The sequence below is a fragment of the Macaca mulatta genome, chromosome 9 (genome assembly GCF_049350105.2).
Source record: "Macaca mulatta isolate MMU2019108-1 chromosome 9, T2T-MMU8v2.0, whole genome shotgun sequence".
NCBI classification, from domain to species: Eukaryota; Metazoa; Chordata; class Mammalia; order Primates; family Cercopithecidae; genus Macaca; species Macaca mulatta.
Genome location: NC_133414.1, coordinates 60,185,314 through 60,199,963, shown reverse-complemented (window position 1 = coordinate 60,199,963; position 14,650 = coordinate 60,185,314). Strand labels below are relative to the sequence as shown.

Below are 14,650 nucleotides of genomic sequence, written 5' to 3'. Positions count from 1 at the left end.
ATCCCATGCAGGCTGCATGCAGGACGGGACTGCGCTAGGAGACGTGCAGCTCCCTCCCTGGGCTGATGGGGACCCTCGGAAATTCATCAGCCTGCACAGAAAGGTGAGTCAGGCCAGGATCCCTGGTATCCTGCTGGGGACCTCAACATCCCCTCAAGTTCCACCAAGGCTTTCTGTCCAAGTGGAGGGCCACCAGCACTGTGAGGCTTATGTCTGGAAAACCTAGAGAAGGGGTGGGGTGTATGCCTTGGGTTGGCAAGGAAAGGCTTGGGCTCTGGGCTGTTTCAGGAGCTCCATTAGACCCTGCCCAGGTGTCAGCTTGGTGAGGGTTTCACTGGAGGAAGTGAGCTTAGTGCCCTGGAGGGCAGGTCAGTGTCCTCAGCCAGCCCTACAAGAATGTCCACTCCCTGGGCCTTACTGCTTGGCATTGTTCAGAGAGGGTTTGGAGTCTCCCAGGGGCTCCCACTGGCCAAAGATTTTCCAGGACTGGGGAGAACTTGGCTTATCACCCAAAAAACTGGACATGGGTAGAGACCAGAGGTCATTAGGGACACAAGGGGAATCAAATTTCTAGGTTAGTCTAAGCACATGAAAGATGTTCAGCATCATTGGTCACCAGGGAGAAATAAATTAAAACCACCATGAGATGAGATGCTGTGACATACCCATGGGAGTGGCTAAAATTGAAAAGACCAGCGAAACCAATAGTTGATGAAAATGTGGAGCAACTAGAATGTGTGAGACATCAATGGTGGGAAAAGCAAAATGGTACACCCACTTTGTACAAAAGCTTGGTAGTTTTTTTACAAATTTGCAGGTGCATTTGCCATATCACCCAGCATTTTCACTTGAAAATTGAAAGCACGTCCACACAAAAACTTGTGCATGAATCTTTACCAGGTTTATTCAAACTAGTCAAAAAAGCAAATGTCCATCAGCTGCTAAATGGATAAACAAATTGTATGTCCATGCACACACAACAGAATGCTACTCAGCAGTAAAAAGGAGCAGATTTACTGAATCAGTTTACACAGAACAACATGGATGAGTTTTAATGCATTATCTTACGTGAAAGAAGCCATAACCCAGGGCTACATATCATGTGATTTTTATATGCAGGCATGAAATGTGACACTTAGAGGCAAACTATAGGGACAGAAAACAAATTAGTGGTTCCTAAGCTCTGAAGTAGGAGAGTGACCACAAACGAACACACAGGGGGACTTTTTGAACCAAAGGAAATGTTCTATTTCTTTACTGTGGTGATGGTTACATGACTGCATGAATTTACAAGAACACTTTGAACTGGGCATTTTAAAAGGGCAAGTTTTATTCTATGTAAATTACACCTAAAAAGTAAAAATAACTGGAGGCAGGTCTGACTAGTGGCAACAAACCTATGCCTTTTCCTGTCCTTTTCTGCAAAGAGAAAGTTCTTCTTGTTTTATTCTTGCCTCTGGAAACTCAGTGATAAGAGTCATCCCTCTCAGAGCCCACTGTCTTGAGTACTTGGGCCAGAGATGAATGTAACCTGTGGGCAGCAGCAGCCATAGTCTAATAAAAGACAGAGGCACACATGATTCAGTTGACCAGAGTGTTACTGGAATGATGGGCCACTACATCTAAGCTGGATAAAGATGTAGTCAAAGACAGGTGGGTGCTGATATACTGCAAAGAAGAAAAGGGACAAGGGGATCTGAGGTTGTGACAAGGTAGAAGAGCCTTAGGAAGTACTTAAACATCCAGCAAGGTGAGGAGGACGTGACTTTCACCAAGTGGATGTTTGAATGAGTGCTTTAGAAGATGAGACAGTTATGGATACTGACATGGGTTAAGGTGTGGCCATGGGAATGGTGACTTTAGGTGGAATGAAGGCAAAAGTCTTTGGAGATGTGGAGCTCAAGGAACCAAGAGGCCAGAGATCGCAGTCACTGAGGATGATGGCAGATCATGGAGAAGCAGGGAAAATACGGCCAGGAATCACCATGTTTGATGAATGAGGAGAACAGAGAGAAGTTGTTGGAAGACAGCAGTGAGGATGAGGAGTGGGTAAAGCTAGATCTCATGCAGCACAGAGAAGCAGATGTTTTGTGATTTTTTTTACAAGAGGACGGAGGACCAATACTCTGGAGGTGGCAATAAGGACTGAGGAGACACCAGCCCCATGTCCTGGCCCCAGACATATGGGTTGTGTCCAGCAAGTGGCCACCACTTGAACTTGCTGAAGGGGAACTGGTGGCCCTGGGGAAAGCCAGGCTTCATCTAAGGAAAGGAGGTGGAGGAATATTTGGGAAGAGCTTGAGGATGTGGGATATGTGTTGGTTAGCAAGAGGTAGGAAGAAGGGCCAGCAAAAGGGTCAGCTGTCCTGGCCTATGATCTGCCCTCACCCGGCTATGCCTTTAGTGGTTCTGTGGCAAACACCAACAAATGCTTTCATGCAAACATCTCCAGAAGGCCATGAAGTATGCCCCAAGTCAGGTGGTAGGCTTGGGAGAGCCATACCTTTCATTGCCCCTCATATGACATGACTCAAGAGTGGCCTTCTTGCCCTCAGTGCCACTTTAATCATAGACCTCAGAAAAGCTAACTTAGCACAGGTGACCTGGCTTCTCCAGATCCAGGTGTGTAGGGCAGCTTGTCCTCCCAGAGGACCAATAAGGGGAGCCCAGACAATCCCGAATGAACATCTTGAGGCTCTGGGGACCTAGCCCTGAAGCTGGGTTCTATTCAGTAGAGACAGGTGCCACCTCTCCGATAGACTGTGATATCCAGACACTGGGCCATACTTTCTCTTGCTCATGTGTGGCACCTGATGAGAATTATTGCCAACATGGGTCCCCCATTCTGAGCCAGTGCCACCCATCTGGACTGTATGCATGAAAGATCCAGCATGCTTGGCTCTTATGCTAAATTCTTTGTTTCCTGTTGGATGTCACCTTTCATGAGGGGCAGATGTTGTTGACTTCCAGTGGGAGCTGTGGTCCTGAACGGGGTGAGGTTTACTTCTCATTTAAAGGTTGTAAACTCAGATCCAGGCTCCGTGTTTGAGTTGAGAATGTCTCCTGTCCTCCCATCTGGGGACAGTGAGCCTGAGCATGGACAGAATATTCCTCAGGTCTGTGAGAGCATGGGTGAGAAACTCCTTGCCTGCTGCATGCCCCCAGCTAGACACAGCTGCCCCAGTGAAGGAAGTTCACATTCCTGGGCGCTAAGCTGCACCTCAGAAGCAGGTTCTATCATTTCTGTGCCAGGGATGATTTAGAAGATGCCCACACCCATGTCCAGAATTTCCCAGTACCTGAATGAAGTGGGATCTGCTCAGTGAGACTGGATGCCCCCTGTGGGGTTCTGAGGAATGAAAACTGGCGGCTGGAGTGTTAGGATCACATGAGCCTGCCCTAGAAGTGAGTTAATTATACCTGCCACCAAAGGCGGTGTTCATAGGAGGAAACAACACCTGTGAAACAGCTGGTACCTGGCACCGTATGTGCTCAGTGAAATCTCCTAACTCCTGGAGCTTTCTGTGTGTCAACCGTGAACACAACTTAATTCTTACATGAACCAGCTAAGAAGGTACAATTGTTCATCTTACAGATGAAGAAACCAAGGAACAGAGATGTTAAGGAATGTGTACATGGCAGCACCCACACCCCCTGTCCTCCAGAGCATGCTCTCCTGATCACTGCACTTAGCCTCAACCTTCTGACATTCTCTGATCAGAACCAGCTCTCCCTGTTTCATATGTCACATCTCAGCAAGACCCCAATACTTTATTTTCAGCCTTGTCTCTTCCATTTAGATGTCTTTCCCAGGCCTGCACCTCATAGATACTGTGGACACCATGGTTGTTTTATGACATGGTTGAGCTGGGGTGGTGAAAACAATCAAATCTGGTTTGCTGCTGGCTGGAGGCAGGACTAGGGTGGCCCTCAGGTGGCTGGCTCATCCTGCCGCTTTGTGCTCATCAAGCCCAGGGGCCCATCAATTATCTCCTCTGTGCAGGGCCAACACCCTGAAGCACATGCCCCTTGCAGAGAGTGCATGAGTCCATGAGTGGCCTGGGTTTTAATGCTCTTTGGGTTTTTGTTTCAGGCCCTGGAAAGTGACTTTGTCAGTGCCAACCTCCACCATTGGATAGACCTTATTTTCGGGTACAAGCAGCAGGGTCCAGCCGCAGTGGACGCTGTTAATATCTTCCACCCCTATTTCTACGGTAACAGAGTGGACCTCAGCAGCATCACTGACCCCCTCATCAAGAGCACCATCCTGGGGTTTGTCAGCAACTTTGGACAGGTGCCCAAACAGGTACAACATGCCTTGTCATTTGCCTTGCTTTCTCAAAAGAGTGTGTGCAGTGTGAGGACATTCTCTCCTGGGGTAAGAGTGAAGGAGAGGGCTGAAGAAGTGAAATGGTCCCCCAACATCTTCCTGTGCTTTCAATATCAGGCTTAACCCTCAGTTACCACCTGATGTTGATGCAGATGATGACATCATTAGTGAAACTGGTGAAAGCTGGTATTTATCTATGACTGATCTGATTTTAGACACTACAATAGATATGTGGTAACTAATTACTTGTGTTCATATCTACCCTGCAGGTTTGTTGTATCCAATGACTTAAGACATAGCAAGTGTTTGAAAGTGTCTGAAATATGACCAGCACTTAACAAATGTTAGCTATTAGTGTGATTATGTCATTGAAATCTCTTGTAAGCTCTGGGTATAGAGTATTCTTTTATGGACCAGGAAAATGAGGCTCAGAGAGGCTAAATAAATACCTTGCCTAGAATTACACTAATAGCAGTCAACAGAGGTAGAGCTGTGGTCCTAACACATGTTGTTGCCAGTGTGAGAGCATCTGCCTTCTACCTGCCAGGCCTCAGGTGAAATTGCGAAGTCTCACCTGGACCTTCTGTTCTGCTGGCTCTGTCTCCTGGCAAGATAGTCACTTAGCAATATGAGGTTGTGCATTCCCCTGTTGACATACTGATGAAAGCACAAGTTAGGTGGTTATTTAATTGATTCTGGCCCTGTTGATCCTTGAACTGTGGTTCTGTGTGGAGATGTTTTGTTCCAGCCTTCCCCATGTGCAACCATGAGGACTCGGGGTAGGGAGAGGGCTCCTTTTGCAGTTAGTGCTAAACTAACATCTTTCTGTCTGGTCTCACATGACATGCTGAGATTTGCTCAGCTCCCAGGTAAAGGGAATGTGAGGAGGGTGTGAGGTTGACTTGGAGATTGGATGGCACATCCAGTGTGGGTTTTCTGGGAGGCTTTGTAGGAAGGAAAGAATTTCGGGAAAGAAGCCTGTTAGCCTAATGGTTTCATTTCCTGAATTTAAAAAAGATATAATAATACAAAGCAAGAAAATAATTCAAAGTAGTAGCCACCACCATCCAGCCATGTCCTGCCTCATGTACTCACAGCCCTTGTCCACAGCACAGATCTTTTCCCATCAGTGTAGTTACGGAGTACACACAACTTCAGATTCTGACTACTCAACAATGTGTCATATGAGCTTTGACAAGTATTTCTAAAGTAGCCATCAGAATGAGAATCCCAAGTGTCCCAGTCTAAAGACAAGATTGCAGCACTCAGGCCCCATGCCACTCCTAACAGAGGTGTGTCCGCTACTCCCAGTCACCTTGAGTGAGGAAGAGTGCTCATTATTAAACACTCATTGAAAACTCATCATTCTGATTTCTGTTTGCATTGATTGCCCAACCAGTTTTTCTAATTAGGTTAGCATTTGATCCAGGACTGTAACTGAGCTGAGGTTTCTCTGAGACCCCCCCATTCCCCCCCAGCTGCCCATCGAACTGAAGCCCCAACTCTGCCCATGTCCACAGCCCGGACCAGTGTCCACTTCTTCTCCCTCCAATGTGTGCCTGGTGGATGACTTGCAGGAATGTGCTGCTGGCTGGAAAGAGCAGCCCAGCAGGGGTGCAGTCCGGGAGGGACTGTAGGGTACACAGCTGGATCTGGCCATAGCTGCACACCCTGGTCCAGCAGTAAGGACTCAGCCAGACAGCATGGCTCATGCTCAGGGCTTGGCTCAGTTATGCAGAAAATTTGGCATTAGGCACAATCTGATGGCAGAGATTGGAGAAAAATAAGAAAGATGCCGCTGATGGGATTTGCCCGTGTTCTTTGGAATATTTGAATGGATGCTGTTAAAGAATTGTGTTGATGCTTAGATTAATGAGCCTGCAGAGAGTTTGTGAGGGAAGGATGAAAACTATGAGAAATAGGTTGAGTCAATGAAGGAAGCCACATGATCTAGGGAAGGAAGAGAGTCACTCTGGCCTCATGATTGAGAGACAGTTCTTCCGGGGACCAGGGGCTCTTCAGTGAGGCCAGTCTTTTCCCAAGCAGCTTGGGAAAGGAGAGATTTGGCAGGCAGAAGGGCTGCCTTTATGACCTTGAAAAAGTAGCTCTCCCTCTCTGAGCCCCAGGCCCCTCACCTGCAGCGTCTGAGGGCTGGACCAGAGGTTCTGTTCATGTTCAGCTCTGTCAGGAGCAAGCCCAGCTGTGGCAACCCCCAGAGTCGGGGTGCAGCTGCAGTGTGCACAGGGATGACCCCTCCTCTGGGCATCTCTCCCCTCATGTGTGTCTGTTCCCTGTCTTTCTAGCTCTTTACCAAACCCCACCCAGCCAGGACTGCAGCAGGGAAGGCTCTGCCTGGAAAGGATGTCTCTACCCCCGTGAGCCTGCCTGGCCACCCACAGCCCTTTTTCTACAGCCTGCAGTCGCTGAGGCCCTCCCAGGTCACGGTCAAAGGTGATTCCCTGGCCCTGCATTGTTTAGTGTCCTGTCCCAGGGTTGTCCCTTCAGTGGCTGGGTTCCTCTGGAGGTCCAGCACCATATACCTAGGCAAAGTATTGGGGACTGACTTTGAATGGCTGCATCTCCAATCACAGCCAGATTCTAGGGGGGCGTCGTCTTTGGGAAGTGTCTAGGGGCTCCTCTGTTAGACCTTGACTTCTGAAGACCCACGTCTCTCTCTCTCTGTCTCTCTCTCTCTCTATTTCTCTTTCTAACACACATACACACACACACACACACACACACACACACACACCTCTTTCAGGCACACACACACATCTCTCTTCCTCTCTTTTATACATACACACACACATGTACACACACACACACACCTCCTCTCCTCAAGAGACCAGTGGAGAGTTCCAAGTTTCCCAAGGAAGGGTTACAGCCTCTGTGCCTTGGCCACTGGTCCTCCTAAGCAGGGCAGGATAGGCAGGCAGCCAGTAGCTAAGAACATGTGCTCTGGGTCAGATGGCCCAGGAGTGAATTCCAGCCCTACAGCTTCCTCCCTGTGTGACCTTGGGCAAGCCACTGAATCTCCATGTTCCTATGGGGATTTGAATAGGGTTGAATGGATGCTATTACAGAATTGTATTGATGCTTAGATAAATGAGCCCGCAGAGAGTTGGTAAGGAAAGGATGAAAAACATGAGAAATAGGTTGAGCCAATGAAGGGAGCCATGTGATCTAGGGAAGGAAGAGGGTCACTCTGGCCCCATGATTGAGAAACAGTTCTTCCAGGGACCAGGGGCTCCTCAACAAGGCCAGTTAGTGAGAGTGCGATGAGATGGGCCACCTTCGATGCCCAGCACGTAGGGTGATTTATTAGTCCCTCTCATCTGACCACAGTTCAGTGGCTTCCTCAGCTGCCACCAAGGCTCAGAGAGGCTCTATAGAAGCAGGAGTCCACTGGGGTGGGGGTGGTCCCACCCAGCCCAGGAGGGAAGATCACCCAGATGGAAGCAGAAGAGAGGGTGAGGCTGGGTTCCCAGGGCCGTGTATGTATGAAGTCGGGTGCGTGTGCCATCTGAGGACATGCACTGCCTTGGGGAAATCCCACTACATTGAACAACATGCAGGTCCCAAGGAGTATAAAGTTAAGTTTTCAGGGGCTTTAATGGTGTCCTTTTTTATCCTTGAAGTCCAAGAACAGTGTTGTTGGCACACCCCACCCTGGTGGATAAGGTGCTGCTGCTCTTGGCTCTGGGGACCATGCCTCCATTTGCCCCAGGACTAGGGATCTGCTGCTGCATTGAAATCCCTGGGCAGTCAGGCACAGCCCCTGCCCTCATAGAGAGGGACATGAGGTGCGAACCACACTAACAGTAACAAAGGAGCTCAGATCTCCCATGTGGGCTCCAGGAGACTGATGCAGATCTTACCAGCCACAGGTCCTGGGGGGCCTTCCTGAGGTTCAGTTTCCTCATGTGTAAGGTAGGGAAGACAATGGCCCTGCCCTCAGGCTTGTGACAGTGCCATGAAGTGGTATCTGCCACACAGACAGGCAACAAGCCAGCGCTGAGACAGGAGTCCTGGCAGATGCTGGTGCCACTCCGAGCACACACTGGGCCTTGCTTTAAGGGGCCTGGCTTTACTCTTTCCTTTTCATCTGAGCAGTCCCAGAGGGTAAGGGCCATTGATGCCGCAGTCCCTTCCCTACAGGGAGAGACATCTCACAGTCTTATCCTGGAGCCTTTCCCGAATCTTGCTGCCTCTCTTCCTCCTGGGTGGTAGGGTCAGGAAGAGGGTGGTTCTCCCACTTGACCCAGCACAGGGCAAGGAAGGGAGTGGCCCCCACCAGGAGGAAGGAAAGGCACCTACATGATGGGTGTGGTATGCACAGTCTCAGAAACTAGGCTGGCCTCAGTGTTTTGAGTTGACAAGCTGCACCAGGCTCTGTGCCAGTGGACACACATTGAAAGGGGCATGGTTGTCTCTACTCCATGGGAAGAGGCTGGGTCTGAAGAGATGGAATGACTTGACCAGCATAACCAGGCTTGGAATGAGGTCTGGGCAGCTCCAAATCCCATGCTCTGAGTCATATTCCAGCTGGGGCTGGGGATGGCTCCCAGAGTGGAGCTGAGGGAGGGTGGGAAGTGTGCCTGCTGTGACTCCTGCCCCAGGGCCCAGCTACAGTGGGTGCTGTCCTTCTGTGCATAACTTCAAGTCCAGTGTGTCTGCCTGTCACTCCTACCTGGGGCCCAGCTGCAGTGGGTGCCGTCCTTCCACGTATAAGTTCGAGTCCAGTGTGTCTACCTGTGACTTCTGCCCAGGGGCCTGTCTGTAATGGGTGCTGTTCTTCCTTGCATAAGTTCTCCATACTAACTGGGGCGTAGATATGTACCTCTTTTCTCTAGGCTCAGAGTCCCCCAAAGGTGCCATCGGCCACATTGTCCCTACTGAGAAGACCATTCTAGCTGTAGAGAGGAACAAATTGCTGCTGCCTCCTCTCTGGAACAGGACCTTCAGCTGGGGCTTTGATGACTTCAGCTGCTGCCTGGGGAGCTATGGCTCCGACAAGGTGAGCGGGCTGCAGGGAGCAGGGGCAGCCTCAGGACCTCAGCCTTCCTCCAGCTGGAGGCAGAGATGGTCCAGAGATAAGCGAGCCCAAAGCAACCTCGCCCACTTTCCCTACAAGGCGTGCTGCCAGCCTGGGAGGGAGAGGACTCAGTGACTGTGCAAAGCCCTCCTTGGGCTGGGCCTCAAACCCTCCTTCCAAGGCTTGCAAGTTGGCAGTGCACACTGTCACCTCCAGAGCAGAGACTGGCTGAACACGTGGCCACATTGAGCCCACTCACACTGGCACTGAGTGTAGGAGGGAAGTCCTGGGGGCTCCTCTGGTTCCAGTCATGACTTAGACTCAAAGGACACACACTAAGCATTCAGGGGGCTGGCAGGAGTAAGCTGTTTCCCTACTGGTCCTCCCAGCCTCCGTGTAAGCCATGCAGTCACCTCTGCCTTCTTGATGCGGCCCCTGCCCTCCTCCCCAGGCCCCATTCCTACTCCAGCTCCCCTCCCCTAATTCCATCACTTCCAATGAATTCCCTACCCCACAAGCTCTCCCCAGCCCCTCCCTAGCCTTGCCCCAACAACTTCTTGGGGCAGCCATGGAACTCAGCCCCACATGTCCTCCCTCCTGATCCCCAAGCTGAGCCACCCCCTGCTGGTGCTCATGGGGTCTTCCCAGCATCCCTGACTTGTCTCTTCCCACCTGCTGGAGGAGGAGCTCCTCCTTGGGGACCAGGGATGGTCTGGATTTTGTCACCAGGGACTGGCTCCTGAACACACGGCATGTCCCCAGTTCCCAAGGCACTCAGACTGGCCCACATCCTCCTGTGGCTCTATCCTGGGCTCCTGTCCCTGCTGTCTCCACAGCAGCACTAATCCCCCTTATCTCCCATAGATCCTGATGACATTCGAGAACCTGGCTGCTTGGGGCCGCTGTCTGTGCGCCGTGTGTCCGTCCCCAACAATGATCGTCACCTCTGGGACCAGCACCGTGGTGTGTGTGTGGGAGCTCAGCATGACCAAAGGCCGCCCGAGGGGCTTGCGCCTCCGGCAGGTATGGTTCTGCTCATGCAGGTGCAGTCCTCAAGTGGGAACAGTACCTCGTGTAGGGACAAAACCTCTGGCCAGCATGGCACCTGGGCAGGTGTGGTGCCGGAACACACCCTAACTCTGCTCACTGAGGGCCCTGCCACCCTCAGAAGCTGGGAATGAGTGAAGTGAGGTGCAGAGGGTGGCCCACAGCTCAGCGTCATTCAGGAGTATCATTTTATTCCCATGGTGCATTTGACAGGTACACAGGGCAGGTGCCTCCACAGAGGCCCACACCTTAGCGAGAGATGCCGGGCCATACACAACCACTTCATGCACATGGCAGGTCTGGGGAAACAAGTTTCCTTATACCAGATAGTATTTTTTGAGCATTTTGCCACAAGTTGGCCTTTATGCCAAGCATTTTTACATGGATTGCCTCATTTTAGTTTCTTGACAGCCCTGTAAAATAGGTGCCATGATCACCCCTACTTTATTGGTGAAGGAAAAATGAGATGTAAAGAAGTATAAGTGGTGCATCCAAGGTCAAATGAAAGACTTTCCGAAGGGAAGTGGTTGAGGTGGGAGGAAGAGGAACCATAAGCCAGGAGGCTGAAGATGTGTACCACCAGACCTCATAGGGAATGCTAATCACAGTGGCACTTAATGTTTGCTTAACATTCCAAATGCACCAAGGCCCTTCTGTATACTAATTTTTTTCCATGAAGAAGGAACTATTATTTCCACATTCAGACAAGGAAATTGATGCTCATAACAGCTTGCATTTGAATCTAGGTTTGTCTAACTGTAAACCCCATGCACTCTCCTGCATACTCTGGAACTTGCCCTAGAATATCACTAAGGGACACTTTCAACTCTAAAATCCAATTCATTTCTGTGTCTGTTTTTTGGTTGGCCACAGAGCCCTAAAGTAACAGAAACAAAAATAAGCTGTATAAAATCAATCACGCTTGTAATCCCAGCACTTTGGGAGGCCGAGGCGGGTGGATCATGAGGTCAGGAGATCGAGACCATCCTGGCTAACACGGTGAAACCCCATCTCTACTATAAATACAAAAAATTAGTCGGGCGTGGTGATGGGTGCCTGTAGTCCCAGCTACTCAGTAAGTTGAGGCAGGAGAATGGTGTGAACCAGGGAGGCAGAGCTTGCAGTGAGCAGAGATCATGCTATTGTACTCCAGCCTGGGTGATAGAGCGAGACTCTATCTCAAAAAAAAAAAAAAAAAAAAAAAAAATCACCACTGACCAAATTTACTACATTGAACATGTTTCACTGAAACTGACCCTGGGTTTCTCTGGATAATTTTCAAGCCACTTCTGTCACCCTAGACCATATCCTTGTCTCCTGGTGCCATGCAGGGCATGGAGGGTGCTGCATGAGCACTCAGCAAATGTGAGGTGAAGGAACGAATAGGGCAGTGCGAGAGGGCGCTGACATATATGCAGGGGCACCGCACCCACTGAGAGGCAACTATACAGGCGACAGGCAGGTGACCTTCACCAGCTGCTGTTGTCAGTCGGCTGGGTGTGGTTCCTGATCTCAGCAAAGGGACTGGAAATGAAAGACTGGAGACCTCTCTCCCCAGTATCCCCGTTGCCCATTTACAGCTTGCCCTGGGGACTGTACACAGTTCCACCTGACCCTGGGGCTGGCCTTCGGGTACTGGGGCGGTGATTTTTCTACCATCCTCCGAGCTCCCATTTAGCAGTGAAAATGCACAGAAACACCCTCGTATCGACCCCATAAAAATGTAATTTATCATCCTCTCCTACTTCCAAATCAACAGGAAAAGATATGGGAATCCCACATGCTCTTATTTTCTAAAAATAAAACACTTTATCACTTACCTGTAAAGGCTAATGTGGCCTTGCAGGTTCCCCAAACCACGGCTGCTCAGTGAAGGGATCCATTCTTGACCTGTGAACAGGAAAGTCATCACTGATGAGCTTCATAGGCAGTTCAAAAAGTATTTTATTTGTAAAGATATTACAACATTAAGGAGAAATTTTAAATTTGCTTCAAAGACAATTCTCTACCACCCCTATAAAAGTTTTCATTTTTGCATACTTTCATCCTCAGATATTACATATTTATATCTTTCTGATCAGTGTGTAGATATTTTATTCTATTTTCACCCAGTCTATCCGATTGTTTCCATTTTTCTACATTCTCTATAATTTACATTTCAATCATTCCATATCATTCCATTTCCATAAAATTGCATTTCAATTGTTTTGTTATGTCAGTGCACTAGAGTTTAATAAACCATTTCTTCTAAAACTAGACAATTAAGTTGTTTCCAAGTTTTAACTATTTTAAATAGTGCTGCAGAAAATATCTAGGTTGCTGTTTGCTTCTGATTGTTTTCTTACGATAAACTTCAAGGACTTAATCATAACCACCAGTAATCAAGAGCACCCGTCTCATGGCAATGTAACCAGCATGGGGAATAATTTTCAGGGGTTTTCTTGTTGCTGTCATTTTTTGCTGCTGTAGTTAGGTATGAGATGATATAATGAACTTATTTTAATTGGCCTTTTAGAGAAGTATTATTCTGAGAAAACAAACCCCCCTTGAGCATGCATTTGAAGCTGCTGTCTCCTTCCTTGATTTCTTTGGCTCTTGCAGATGGTGGGTGCTGGATGCCTTGTGGTGCTGGAGTTTCCAGGCTGGTCAGAAGGCAGCCAGCCTAACCTAAGTGGGCAGTGCCAGGCACCCAGGCTGTTTCCTGGGAAGATCAGGCAGACTTGGTTCCACTCGTAAACAACACGTGCCGGCACTGGGGCTCAGAGATCCTGTCTTTACATCCTGAGCCTTACGCCTGGGTTCCCTTCTCTGCGCTCTTTGGCATTGCTGTGTCCCCTGTGGTCAGAACTGAGTCATCAGACTTAGTTCATTCTGGCAAGAGATTCAGAAGGTTCCTGTCAACTCCTCTGCTTTCCCCTGTTCACTTGGGCAGTTGCCACTTTCCTAGGATGACCCAACTCTTCTGTGGGTCATACCCATTAACTTGCCAGCACCATCTGGTTGGCGTCACGTTAGGATCCATTAAGGACAAATGGGAGCCTGTGGCAGAACCTTTCATTGCTATGACCAGGCAAAGTGACAGCTTTGAAAAATGACGCTTAGCCTCATTGACCCAAATGAGTGAGCGATTGTCTCTGTTCTGAAGGTGGAGGTTTACCACTTGGTAAGCCAGGCCAATTACGCTTCAGAATGCCACCTCCGTGCCCCTCCAGCTGAGTCCAGGGGATGGCAAGCACGTGTGAGCAGAGGACCTCAGATCAGGGCCTGATCAGATCAGGGCCTCACCAGGCTCTGGGGTGCTGGTGATGGAATCCACACCATTGCCTGCAGCAGTTGGCCAGGGGGTACCAGCATACGTGGTGGGCCATTTCAGTCCCTTGGGAAAGTGTCCACAGAGAACAAAGCCTCCAGCCAGACCTGGACACACAGCCATCCATGAGTCAGGCCAGGTTCCACACAAGCCAAACCTGAGGGCCAAGACCAAGGAAGTCTAAGTGTCCCAGTGGCTATGAATCCAGACCTATCAGACTTGAAAAACCCCATCTTTTTGGTGACCACGTGACCTCCCCTTTTCTTCTTCCCAGTTTAGTTCAAGAGTGCACGTGCCTCTGAGGTTCCCTTACCGAGATGGCTCTCAAAGTTGGGCACATGTGAGAATCCCCTGAAGGCTTGTGAAAATTCAGATGTCAGGGCCCCATCCCCAGTGTTTCTGATTCAGGAGACTTGGGGTAGAACCCAAGAATTTGCATTCTAACGGGCTACCTGCTGCTACTGAACCTGCTGGTGTGGGCACCACGGTTTGCCAACAGTGCTTTGTATGTTGATTGCAACATGAACTGGCCAGGTGTGGTGGCTCACACTTGTAATCCCAGTACTTTGGGAGGCCAAGGCAGGTGGATCACTTGAGGTCAGGAGTTCAAGACCAGCCTGGCCAACATGGTGAAACCCCATCTCCACTAAAAATACAAAACATTAGCCAGGCGTGGTGGCAGGTGCCTGTAATCCCAGCTACTTGAGAGGCTGAGGCAAAAGAATTGCTTGTACCTGGGAGGCAAAGGTTGCAGTGAGCCGAGATCATGCCATTGCACTCCAACCTAGGCGACAGAGCAAGACTCCATCTCAAAAAAAAAATAGTTACATGAACTGCTCCCAGGTTCAAGACAGATGTAGGGCAGCACAAAACATCCAGATGTGGCTAGTCTCTGGTTGAGTTATAAGTAAAAAAATTGTTGTTTCTC

The 14,650-nt window shown here is 49.5% G+C and overlaps 1 protein-coding gene across 8 annotated transcripts in view; it reads left to right on the top strand.

Moving 5' to 3' along the window:
- WDFY4 (WDFY family member 4) overlaps nt 1-14,650 on the top strand; it is a 295,693-nt gene that overhangs the window by 272,852 nt on the left and 8,191 nt on the right. For 6 of the 8 annotated variants that reach the window (XM_077945549.1, XM_015146992.3, XM_077945546.1 and 3 more), the window contains 5 exons: nt 12-103; nt 4,094-4,306; nt 6,634-6,781; nt 9,163-9,347; nt 10,230-10,388. In XM_077945549.1, the coding sequence (XP_077801675.1) occupies nt 12-103; nt 4,094-4,306; nt 6,634-6,781; nt 9,163-9,347; nt 10,230-10,388 (797 nt within the window). The remainder of the gene's footprint in view (nt 1-11; nt 104-4,093; nt 4,307-6,633; nt 6,782-9,162; nt 9,348-10,229; nt 10,389-14,650) is intronic. The other 2 variants (XM_077945551.1, XM_077945550.1) reach the window with 1 other exon arrangement.